The sequence below is a fragment of the Bemisia tabaci genome, chromosome 5, assembly GCF_918797505.1.
Source record: "Bemisia tabaci chromosome 5, PGI_BMITA_v3".
NCBI lineage: Eukaryota > Metazoa > Arthropoda > Insecta > Hemiptera > Aleyrodidae > Bemisia > Bemisia tabaci.
Window position 1 is genome coordinate 19,189,028 of NC_092797.1, and position 13,669 is coordinate 19,202,696.

At 36.7% G+C, this 13,669-nt stretch overlaps 1 protein-coding gene across 1 annotated transcript; it reads right to left on the minus strand.

The window, feature by feature from the left end:
- Positions 1 to 22: 22 nt before the first annotated feature.
- Positions 23 to 11,470, minus strand: LOC109029550 (uncharacterized). The gene is made up of 3 exons (XM_019040044.2): positions 10,490 to 11,470; positions 4,549 to 4,994; positions 23 to 4,112 (listed from the first exon to the last, which is right to left on the minus strand). The coding sequence occupies exons 1-3, from the start codon at positions 10,614 to 10,616 to the stop codon at positions 3,957 to 3,959; spliced, it is 729 nt and encodes a 242-aa protein (XP_018895589.2). The 5' UTR covers positions 10,617 to 11,470; the 3' UTR covers positions 23 to 3,956.
- Positions 11,471 to 13,669: the final 2,199 nt, after the last annotated feature.

Sequence of the window (13,669 nt, forward strand, 5' to 3'; positions counted from 1 at the left end):
TTAAAAAAAAAAATCAGTGAAATCCGTGGAAATTTTGTTTATTTTTTAATACAGTTAAATCATTTTTTGATTTTTTTTCTTTTTTTGTATCATTTTGTTGTTTTTTAAAAGAAACAAAATTAAAAATAATAAAATAGACTTAAAGACAAGATTTAAAAGTATTTATAACTATATGGGATCCTAAAATTAGGCCTATAATAAAAAGAAAAGGGTGAAAAAAAAGAAAACTTCTGTACATAAAAGAAAGACTGTCGGGTAGCTGATGAGTTTCAACTTAATGTGGTACATGACAAAGATTGAACGGAAAAATACTATGGACAAACATATTTGATAAATAATCATATTTTCGGCTGCAACGAGACAGAAAAATGACAGGTATGATGCAGCCATTTTATCTTGGATTAAAAAAAGATGAGGGGGAAAAATATGTTTTGTGTCGGTCTCATCAGTTTGTGGGCCTTGCTCCGATTGTGAAGTAGAACTTCAAAACACATTACAAAATTCGAGCAAGTTTTTCAGCAAATAAAATTTAAATTGTGGTGACTAAACTTTAAAAAAATGAAGGGTTTTACAGGACATTCTGTCTCTAGGGCCTTTAATGTACTGATTATTTGCATTAAATTTTTTGAAACAGACATAGATAAGCAGAAAAAATTTAATTCATTAAGGATGAACGAACAACATTTTGAGAGAAAAAAATTAAATAGCTTTAAGCTTCACAAAGAGAAAGATATCTTTTGCTTCTTTTCGGATTAAAAAAAGGTGATAGAAAAAAATAAAAATATAAAGATAAATCTTCAATTCATAAAAAAACTGTTCATAAAAATATTTCTTTCTCGGAAACTTAAAATTAATTTTCAGAATTTTTTTTAAAAAAAATCTTATGTTTAGAATGATTACATAAAATTGATCACAAAACGCTTATTTGAATACATTTTATATAATAAATAAAAATTAGGCATTTGAACACATCATTTTTTTCAAATCTGAAGTGAAAAAGGACGTCAAAAATGGAGAGGGAGTCGTGAATTTTTATGAAATGGATGGGACTGCCGTGAAAAAAATGGGATGTACCAAGAAATTAAATGTGCTTCATTTGAAAAAGAAAGAAAAAACATTGCTTATCGTAGCATTATTTTGAAGCACATCAAATTGCATTCTGATTTTTTGGTACAAGCTAAATGTATTTACTTAATTGAAACAGACGATTATCCATTTGCTTAAAGTTGAATAGACTCAAGGCCAAAGAAAATCAAAGGCTGAAATATAATTGTAATTTTAATTTAGTTTTTCTCATCAATATATATGAGCTGTGAAATCCTTCATGCTCACATACTGATTAAATGCAAGTTTACTACATGCTTCGGAAAATTGGTTACTTGAAATTTGAATTTGGCAGTCTTGAGATCAGAATGAATCTATGCACATACCTAAATATTTATTATGCCTTTTAAAAGGCGGATCACAGTAACGCTTTGATGGCGAAATCTTGCTATATTAAAACACACACAACACTTGAGTTTTAATGAGGACATTTCACGTTTGGGTTATACTTTTGATGGGACTTTCCTCCCTTAGAATGAAAGGAAGAAAATCAATGTAGATGAGTTAAAATAAATCAAACTTATGATCAAAGAGAGAAATTAAAATATGAGGGAGGTTTCCAGATAACGGTTTCAAAACTCGCAAGTTTTCATTTACAAATCTTAATAAGAACTCAGTCTTTTAAATTCAGCTTTTGAACACACGCTTGAAAAGTTTGTTTTTGTTTTTAATTTCAAATGCAAAGAAAAAAAACAAACGTAAAAAAGAGGAAAACTGACTTCTTATCGAAAGACAAAGAGTTTCTTGAAAGAGAAAGAAACTCAATTGGTAAGTCCAAGTGAGTTTTACACGGGAGGGACAAAATCTATTAAGTCTTTAAGTTAATTGTTGACTTGCATGCTCCTCGGCACAAAGATATCGGAGGTACACATCACTGAAGAAAATCAGAAAAAAAATCAGTCTTCACTTGAAAAATTAAAACTAAGGTAGAGAGTGAATTACTTAAATGAATATAAACATTGGTTAAGGTATTTCAGTCATTTAAACGAATTGATTTGCTAGCTGAAACCGTGCGAAAAAAATAAATTCAAGGGCAAAATAAAAGTGTTGGAAAAATATCGAAGTAAGTACGCAGAGAATATTTTAAAAAGTTAAAACTGGAAACTGTTATAAGTAAAGAAAAGCGATGACAAGGAGAGTCCTCATTAAAACTGGAGCAAGATTTCGAGAGTCACAGTTACAGCTTTTTACATTTTACAAACCTTTACAACATGGAATATATTATTTACAACACCACTTCGGTACAACAAAATAATTATTAATTTACTCATACTTACAAAGCCTGGGAAATAGACAAAACATTTAAGCACTAAACAAGATAAAAGCAACATTTTATGTACAAACAGAGCTTATCGACAATAATTAACGTAAGCTAGTAATGATACTTTATTATTTACGACTGACTTGATTTTTTGGTGATTTTAACTAAAGCTGTAACATACAATATGAAACAAATGGGTAAAATCAGAGGACTTAGAATAGTATGATAATAAAATGGAAATAAGAATTATAGGGAGTAAGCAAAGGTAGAGTTATGCAGAAAGAAAATGAAGACATTTATGGTCATAAGTAGAAGGGCAATGAGTGAAACTTAAAGCCAATACTAGTAAACAACCGACTGATGAAATTTAACTACAATTATTCGGTGTTAAAATGGGAATGGATTTATCATTTTCTTTACTGAAAGGAATAAGGGGATTATTGAACCAATATCTGGCAAAAAAGACGAAAAATTCACATTATTTCTTGTGGGAAATTTTCCATAGCAGAAAAATTAGACAAAGGTGGCCAACTTTTGGCTTGCGACACCTTCTTGCAATCAAATATTACTTCACTTTTTGCTAAAGGGAAAGATGAGGGGGGGGGGGCGTAAGAACTATTATGTACAAAAATCAAGGTGCGACTGGAAAAGTCGAGCACCTTGACTACTATGCTAAATAGAGATCATATTGAAAACTAGTTTCATCTCCCTGCTAATTTTTTTTCAATCACAGGGAAAGTGATTTGACAAAAAAAAAAAAATAAATAAAAAAATAATAATTATTAAACAGCAAAACACATTTTCTGTACACTGAGTCTTTGAATATACAATGGCAATTTTAAAGTGGAAAAACTAACCAAAAAATTTTCTATTCAGAATTGTTCCCCTTTGGTATGAAAAAAGAAAAATTGAACCAAATTTCAAACAAAAACCCACGTGTTTAAACTCTGGCTAATAAAAGAAACTAATCAACCATAATTATGTAACAATTGAAACTAGAAAATATAAATGTTATAATTTGCAGCCGAGTGCAGGCGGAGGGTTGAACTTAAAATTTTGGTCGTATGAACACACCTTCTTCCGTACTACGTAAAAGTATTACAAAGAAACCGTAGACGTCGAGTAATATCAAAACTCGTTGAGAAGCAAATGTGTGCGTTTTTTCAATCAATGTGGAAGTTTGATGGGTGGTGAAGCAGCGTTAAAGGCGAGTAGCGTTTGTAGTCTTGCTGCAGAGGCAACTTTTGTACTTAGAAAAGCTCAATCCCGAGGGTCACAATGACAGGTAAAATCTCAGTGCTGCCTCTTTTTAAACATCACAACGTGTTCCGGCTGAACGTTCTAAGTAAGCATCGTACAATAAATCACGTAATTTCTAGATTTCAAAAAGTGAAGCTGAGGAACTGAAAACAAAAATAAACTAACCAAAATCACTCATTGCTTTTGAGCAACAAAACATTGTAGAGTTTTGCAACGGCATTTTCTGGTCGGTCGAATTTTTTTTACAATTTTTCGATTGTTTTTCGACATATTTGGGCATCAATTACTATCAATGTCAAACACTTTGTTCGATTACCGGCTGAGCTGAGACTCATTGTAGGCGGGTGATGAGTCTCCATCCCACGATGAAAATTATCGTCGTCCACACCGATTTGCCGAGAGGAGAGGGGACTAGTAACGAGAATAAACTTGATGCTTTCATTTCCGGCATTGGGCTCCGGGAATGCTCAGTCTTGTTTAATGGACTCTGCAAAAAAGAAGCAAAAAACAAACATTTTAGTAAAAAATTACTGGGGAAAAATATATGTACTCATTCTGCATAAAGTATGGTAAAATAGATCTATTAATCAAAACTGGAATTCCTTAATGAAAAAGGATTCTTTGATAGCTGAACAGCTTGTATACGTTGGGAAATAAGTATAAAGTTTTCTTTACGGAAACTTTAGGGAACGTGTTAGAAATCGTATAGAACGATTCTCCGAAAATCTATAAATCTTAATGACATCAGTTTTTTTTTCTTTTTGTTTTTTTTGTTTGTTTGTTTGTTTTTTTTTTGTTAAGAATTTTATCCTCAGTGGCGATCTACTTGATTCCGATTAACAATGACTATCATAGGAAACCAATTTATTAATTTTTTTTTCGACAGTGTTTTTATGGTTAACGACACATAAAGATGAATTTACCTTTTGGAAAGTAGAGCGGAAGTCTTCGGCTATACTTCTAAGCTCTTCGCCAACGTGAACCCACTTCTTTTGCGGCCTTAGGGTCTTCATGGACGAGTGTGGGAGTTTGGAGAGATACCTCTTGGGAGAAAGGCTCCGTTTATTGAGGTTTCTAGTTGCTGGTCGGGGTCGCTGCATTGGGCCGTCAACTTCGTCCGATTGTGATTGGTGCCTTGGTAAGCTAACGGGGGTTGATGGTGAGACGGTGGACGAATCGCAGTGGCATTCAAGGTTCGATTCTTGCAGGCGGTTTGAGAGGTTGTTCAGGGCTGGAGACATGGCGCTCCTCACAAGGTCAGGGAGGGCCATCAGCCTCTCTTGTACCAGATCCGAATCACTTGGAGGTTCGAAGTCTTGCTCCGACGCGGTGGTGAAGCCAGTGTTTTCCGCTATCCTCGTTGAAGGAGCTGAAACACACAAAAAAAAACGTTCTTCTATAAGATAAAGTTGCATTTTATTTGGTGTCAATTTTTTAAGCGGAAATCAAAAAGGGGCACCGGAAATATTTTGCTAAAATTCATGGATGTTTAAGAATTTGGTCAATTTGGTTAAAGTAATGCATGAAATATTTCATTGACAAAATTTGTTACCGAAAAATTCAATCATAGAGAAAAACGACGCGGAAAAATCAGAGTTACTCACGGACGGAGAAAAGACGGAGGTGTAATTGTAAAGACGGAGGTTGACAAATATTTGAAAAAAAAGAAAAGAAAAGAATAAAAGAAGAAAGAAAAATGTGTTGATTGAAAGAAGCCCGAAATCATTTGAAAAGACAGGTTGAGTAAACGTATTCAAAGTGATGGAAAGTACAGCGCAGCGCTGCGTTCGCGCAACTGACAACTCAGAAGTAGCAAGTTGTGGTGTCGCGCTCGCTTGATTGCGGCCCGTATAAAACGCCTGCAATTGGACGGGTATGCAATTTGACCGTACCCAGAGCATGTCAAATCGTATCATCGTTTATGATGGTGTTTTCTTCACGGCGCAACATCGTGATGAGAATGAGACGGCTGAGCGAGCGATGTGGTAAAAATACAGATAGGCTTTTTCGTGTTGAACTAGGTGGAGTTTTAATTTTTCAATCGGTATCTTCTAATTATTTCCCCAACATAAATATGAATTTTTCAAAATTGCCCGTCTATCATGACCCGAGTTCAACACAAATTGTCCGAAGTTCGAACTTACGATTGAGTAAATTTGAATTAAAATCGCAGTTAAGCAAAGAAGTAAACAATTTAAGAAGGAAGTAAAAATAGAAAATCAAAATGTTCAAAACTGAGTAACATAGCATGCACAGTTGGTGATGATGCAGCCATACAATTGTAGTTTCATGAGCCATATTGTGGCAATAAACGAATTATTATATCTGACTATTTTTCTCCAAGGTTTTCGCATATGTAAATGACAAAGTATACATTCAAAGCGCTACTCAACATATTTTTTCTTCAAAATTCCACGAGGAACAAGAATAACACAATGAGAAGTCCAGGAATCAATTTGTAAATTATAGGGTTCGTCCCTTGACCGATTCGTGAACCAACCTTCGAAAGCGCTTCGAACCATTACGTTACATGTTACGCGTTAATCTTATGATTTTATGTTGAAGAGTAAGATAAGATATAAATGTTCACGATTAACATCGGCTAAATGGCCAAGGTATGAAACACGTCAGTAAAGCCTAACTTTCATCTGACTTATAATCAAAATGCTTCTCAATATCTCGCTAAATAGTTGATTCCCGAACTTCTCGTAAAGTGAATCGTCTCCTACTTCAGATTATCAAGAGAATCGTCTCCTACATCAGATTTTCAAGAAAACGCATGTGATTTCTCTGATTCAGACCTCGTCTAATAAGGCCCATTCCAGTCAAGCTAGAGGTCCAGTCACACGATCAAATTTAGCCATCAAATTGGGCCTCTCATTGGTCGCATCCTCACCTCAGGTCTTTTTCCACCAAACAGAGCTTCAGTTTGACAGCTCAATTTGATCGTGTAACTGAACCTTAACCACAATTTGATGTTAAGACGCAGATTTCACGCGCGGCAGCGACGAAGTGGAACGGGGCAAAGTTCGCACCTCGGCCGGAGCACCCGGAGCCGGGCGCGCGCCAATTGCAGCGAGGCGCGTTGGCGAGCACAAGTTCCACCTATTAAAAGACGAATCATAAAGGGTCTCGGAGGCTCGGAAGGAGTTTAATCGGGCCCCGGCGGAGAGCGGGGCCCGTAATAAGTAGCCTCTGGCAGCGAGTGCTCAGGTGAGCATAATCCGTTCTCCAAGGTCAACAGCACGCGATGGCTACTGGTTTTTACTCGCGTGCTGCTCGGCGCGTCGCGTCGCGGCGCGGCGCGCGGCGTCGGGGGACGGGGACCCGGGGAGACGGGAGCTGGGGCCGACGCTCATCAGGGCGTTGACTCCCCGCCGCCGCCGCCGCTGCGCACGCCACTTCGACCTGGCTCGCCACTGACCCTGTCCAGCCCAGACTTGCACCACCGGGACACTGCACCTAGTTGCAATTTCCACTCGGGCGTAAATAGAATAATATTGCTGAGAGCGACCTACCATTTCTCCCGAGAGAGAGGAATTATTGGTGATCCTGAGACACAAAACTGACCTAAATTTTTCAAAAATGCTCTTACTTATTCCTGATCCCTCGAAATTTCGTGGTTCATCACCACGCAGTAAAAAATTGTAACATTGATCGTCGAGGTCGATTTTCGAGGTCAACTTGCACCACCGGGACACTGCACCTAGTTGCAATTTCCACTCGGGCGTGAATAAAATAATATTGCTGAGAGTGCCCTACCATTTCTCCCGAGAGAGAGGAATTATTGGTGATCCGGAGACGCAAAACTGACCTGAATTTTGAAAAATGCTTTTTACTTATTCCTGATTCCTCGACAATTTGTGGTTCATTACCACGCAGTAAAAAATTGTAACATTGATCGTCGAGGTCGATTTCCGAGGTCAAGGTTCGCTTTAAATATCAGGACGGGAAAACATGATTTGTTTGGGAAACTGACATAGATATAGAAAAACATCAATATAAAGTCTACCTTAAGGGTAGATAGACGTATTTCTCTTGCTTTCGGCGACGTATATTCGTATACTTGGTGGTTTTTTCTCTTCGGTGTTCGGAGTTTTACCTCTGAAAATTTATAGCTATCTCGCGGAACGTCGAACTTGACGATAAATGTTACAAATAAGATACCGTGCAATGTTTTTATCTTTTACTGTATGTATCATGCAATTTTTTTAGGAAAAAAATTCGATGACCCCATACGAAAAAATTGCATTGCATGACTTTCTTGAGAAAAATCAAAATAAAACTTTTTTAGTGTCCATTTAAGGGTAAAATCTAAAGCTGTGTCACAAACTAACCATTTCTTAAAAGTTTTTTTTTTATCAATAATTAAGGACCAAGTAAAATCAATTCAAGGTACGAGTGTGGCTCCAGTGCATTATTTGAAAATTAACACGATTTGTTGCGATGGCTATCTATATGTTTGTCGCGTCATCTAGGTCAATGTTTCAGTCACTTGACGTTCCGGAAGGAAAGTAAGTAAAGGTAATCGGGATTGTTGATTAAATACAGTTTTCCAAAATGAATTAATTGTAAAGAAAAAGTCCAAGATAAAAATAAATGAGAAAGAGGTTGCAAGTGAGATGAGTTTCTACATTTCGCGGTGGTTTTACATCATTACTACTTTATTTCACTAACATTGTACACAGAGCGCGAATCATGACTCATAGATCATGACTCATCACCAGTGGCAAAAAATTGTACTCAATAAAGTGCAGAAATGTCAAAGATCCCAAATAAAAATAATAAAAGGAGCCCAACAACTGGTTTTTACTTTCAGGGTAGTCAAACACCGAAAAGACGTCACGTAACGCTCAACACATGCGTCCATAATGATAAGTCGTTTGGAAAAGTTAAGCACGAATGTCTAATGCGGGCGCAAAAAATTATCACCTAAGATTATACGCGTTACGTAATTATACAATTTTCTGATACATATATGGTTAAATTAAAACATGTGAAATGAATGCAAATATCATGGTTTCTACTATCACGTGCGAAAAATTATCAGCAATTAAAGTTGAGTGAAACTTTAAAAGGTGGATGGTGCTGATGTAATACACAGTAACAATTGACGTCATCTTCAATTCTCGAGAGTAGTTAGGATAATTTAACGTTTACCACAAAATTAATTTCAAAACTTAAATTTTAATATCCCAAAATCTAAATTTTTATCAAGAATTCGGTTTTAAAATGAAACTTTAAAAATAAAATACAATCCTATGATTTATAAGCTGCTGCTTAGTTCCCGAGAAGAGAAAAATTAAAATTGGAACGAAAATTAGTTAATACTTTAATTGTTGGTTATTTTATTTCCGTTTTTGATGTATTTAAAATTATATTCTTTCATATTTGAAATGATTCCGCATGTTCATGTCTTTGGTTAATCAAACTTAAGCTTGGGCGGAGAGCACCCTGCATATTAAACGGAAGTTTTGAGGGCAGAAATCTGATAAAAACCAAATTTTAGGATACAGTATTGAAGAAAGATAAGACACGAACAAATAGTTTAAACTTTTTAGGAATTTCAAAAAAAAAAAATGATTGTCAAAAGAAAGTAATAAAGGTTATGAACTATGTCGGCGACTGATATGCATTTAAGTAATCTTATCATAAGTCTCTCAGAAAGAGCTGAGGTAAGTAGACTTTATTTTAATCCTTCAGTTTATAAATAACAATTAAATTATATTCTTAACGAATTTTTATTGATATTTATATTTTAATATTATTTAAAACATAAATTTATGGATCTTTAATTATGTGTTATCACTCACAAAAATTCAACCGGTGCATTACTTAAAATTATATTGGTGACAGTAAAAAATTTACTGCTGTAGAAAGCTTTGAATGTAAGAGAGCCTACAATTTATAAAGTATCTCTGACTAAAAATGTTCAAATTTCAAGAAAAATATTGGCAGTTTGGTCAAAAAGGATCGCATTTTGTTCATAGTTGGAAATATTATAGCGGGGCAGAGTGAAATCTAGCTCCAGTATTTTTGTCTATCAACTGTACCTAATTTGAATGAGTAATATTTTATTAATTTACTATCACATGATCTGGTTTTATTTTTACACAAACAAAGATGTTTATTTTGATTTTTCTATTTCTCATTAATTTTTGGTGAGTTCAATGGAAGTTTTAAATCTTAAAATCATTTGAAGATATTGTTTCCTTTACCAACTGATAAGAATGGCACGTACATGATTTTACGACAGTTTATGAAATGTTTATAAAATAAAATTGGAAATCAACATAAACTTTAAAAAAATTAAAATTATTAATTTTTACAACGATAAAATGTGCCTGAATCCTTGAGATAGCGTAAATTTTACTTTTAGAAGAAGAGCACCCAATGATAAACTTCGGTTCAAATAAAAACTACGAAAATTTTGTGACCCGTGTCATTTGTAGCTTATAAAATAATTTAATAAAACCGATAGTTTTACTACTTATTTATTTTAAGGCAAATTATTGGACCGAATTTCCGGAAAAAATATTGAGTATTTTGGAGGAGTCGAGCGAAGGTGATTAAAAATTAATGACAAGTGCAACGACTTGATTTTTCTGAAAATTATTATTTTGTTTAGGATCATGTTTTTAGAAGTGGTTCATTCGACCTACAGGTGTACCGCGCTGCTGGCTTAAAGTCATGAAGTGAGATTGTTTACAAACACGCCCTTGACGGATGGTGGGGGAGTCGAAGCCGACGTCAGAAATAAACACTAGAGTTCACACGTTGTTGATGCAAATAAAAACCGCGCGTTTTCAAATCACAGACAGCGAGAGGCTAAATTTAAATTAATTTAATTTTTTACATAGGTACCTTGCATGTGCCGGGGACGTAGTAAAATTTGTCTCAAAACATCGTAGAGATCTGCGAGTAACTGATCCAGCCGGCGATAATTCTCCTCGGTTTCTTCGTCCGATGGTAGATGAAACGGGATCGCCATAATAACTTCACTTTTTAATCACTCCGAGACGACAGAAAAACAAAAAGTTTGGACCGAAAAAAATATCAAAGTAAATTTCGAAAGCGGCGCACAGTGTTTATGTCGAAAGCCATGTACACAAATTTCACAGAAGTTCACAATTTTAAGTTAAGCTCGAAAAATGTCAAAAAAGGGTAGAAAAATATTTTAGACGATACGAAACGAAAATATCACCAAGCGGTAAGAATGCACTGACGAGGGCGAAAAATATTCAAAGGTATAAAAAGACGCGTGGTGCACGAGTATAAGTTTGATCACGGAGCACAAAGTGGTACGCGTGGTGCCGAACGGAGCGTCGCGAGACGAATGATGGTGCACACCCGGTGAGTAAGCGCCGTAGATGCGGTCTGCATCCAGGACGTAGTACGAGGTCCTGGACTTGTTCGTGTTCCCGCTCAACCCTGCGCCCCTCACCCCTGCAACCCTGCACCCTCTATGCACCCATTACCACTGCTCCTCACCCCGACCCCCTCCCGTCGTCGCGTTGGCCGCACCTCAACCCCCAGCCCCCTTGCTTGCCTTTCGGATCATTGGCAGTAACCAATCCTGACAACTTTTTACCACTGCTCAAAGACTATTAACTTCTTTCAGTAGATTTGTGCATCTGATACACCTATCGAGGGGTCTTTTCGCCTCCTTGCCTCCTTCCCCTGTTCCTTGACGTATTGTCGGAGTGAGCACCTGTGAAATCAACACAGTTCCTTGCCCTTTGACTCCTGCTCGAACCTACAGGTCGCAGCTCTGTCTCGGCGAGGGACCAGGGTTTGGCTCCGGCAATGTTACGGGCTGCGTTCACTTTTTGAGTGTAGAACGCGTCAGGATTTGTGGGGATCAGTTTATTTTAGGTGGGACTACTCATCTTTTCTCCATCGAAACATGTCTGGAATAGAGTCCCTTCATACCCAGAGTTAAGACGACTCGATTATCAGCTGACTGGCAGCCGGCCTTGGCTGGCCATGGAGGCCGAAACGAGTGCACCCAAACGAACGATATTGAAGGATAAGGATCAGGAATCCTGCGATGTCTATCACACAAAAACATCAACATCGACAAATGGATCAATTAAAAAGAAAATGAGATTGGTTTGTGAATAATTTCTTGGAAATAACAATTCACTCTTGATAAACCACAATTAGGTAATATTTTCATTGTTCTTGTTCACATTCGAGGTACCGCCATCTTGGTGCACTTGTTTCGGCCTCCATGAGCGAGAACCAATCAGAATTGGATTTTTTTTAGGCCACTTTCAGCCCAACCAAAAGTGAGTTGTCTTAACTCTGGGTATGAAGGGACTCTAGCCTGGAATTCAGATTGATTTTGACCATTTTCAAAAAAAAAATGGAACGCCAGTTTCACACTCAGCTGAGATTTCGTTTAAGAAATAGACTTATGTAACCCTCAAAAAATGACGGGAAAATATGCACAGCAGACGGGGGAATGATCAATTTGACTTAAAAAATCTCTTACACGTCTCCCATGGACACCCTTTTCTCTAGTTTAAGGCTTGATAACTTCATTGCTCACCAAAATGCTTCGCAGAGTGCAAGGTTCCCTGACTCACCGACTCACAACAGGTGACCAAAATAGATCTTAAAAACCACCTATTGATGAATTTGTCAAAAAATAGAAAACACACGGCGCGCGTGTGGCTGCTCTCAGCATAGTTATAATGATGGTGAACGAGTTTCAAATTACAATACACGAGGTACACATTTTGGTTACATTTGCACATTTTTAAATAGGTAGATACGAATAATTCATACCTCTGTAAAAATCGTGGATACATGACTATTTGTGTTTGAGCGGTGTTTTTCTGCGTATTCAAAAAGCAGATGCGAAGCTTACATCAAAACTAAAGACATCTGTTCCTTCAGCAGTCTTTTGAAAACTAAATCTTGTAAGAAAATTAGTGACGCGCCAAAGTGCGCCTTCAAATACGCTTAGTAGGCAGAAAAGCAACACTCGAACACGAATAGTTGCCTAGCCGGTAATTTTTTGCGAAGAGCCGTAGTTTGGAAAGTTCTGCGGAAGCAAAAGTGTTCTACTAGCCTTAAATGCATGTTATTTTACTTATGTATTCGAAATGTTCACAAATTGAAAATGGTAACTAATTTTACAAGCACTGAGAGCTTCAATAAATAAGGTGTGAAATTCATTAATTGAGTTTTATCAAACGTTATCAGCACTGATTGTTTTAGAAATGGATACAACTTTTTCTTACCGGTTTTACTGAGGATTTTTTTCCTTTTTAAAAAAACTGGCCGTTTCAGGCTTGCGCCCATCGTTTTGATTTTAAGACAAGAAAGGAAAATAAAAACGTAATTGAAACTTTTCGACACGATCAATTCATCATATTTGCTTTGGTAACCTTCTTTGCACGTAAGTGCTCCTACTAAATTTATACAATGCGGTTGCTTGTTTCATGAAAAAGGAGAGAAGTTTGGTGCAAAGTCAATAAAAAAAAGTTTTATCTGTTACTGAAAGAAAGAGAAAAAAATGTTCACGATGGAATCAATCAATGCTTCATGCACAAAGTGTTTTATCATTTTAAAAATAGAGCGAGAGTTGGCAGGGTGCAGGAATCTCCTTTCATTCTGCCAATTTTTCGGATCAAATTAGAAGGATACTTGTCTAAGAAGAAAGTCAATTGAAAAGCATTCTATCATTAGAAAAGGCAAGTTGATTAACCAAACTCGGCTATGAGCCCCGGGTGGGAAAAGTGGGACGAAAGCTGCATACTTCAAGAGCATAACTTCGAAATCCATATGACCGCTGCACTGGAGAAGACGCATACAGAACCGGGATGGGAGAATCATTAAAATCTATTCCGTTAGAGCGCAGCACTTGTTTAGTCAGTCTATTGATGATCGAGGCAAGGCGGCACCTCGGCGACTCGGACCCTCGCGACTTGTCGATCCTGTGAGTGCAGAGCAACATCCCCTATCCCTGTTACACTCCTTGCTCAACTAGTGGGTTGATCCGTCAAAGAATCAATCATATTCTATTTATCTCTA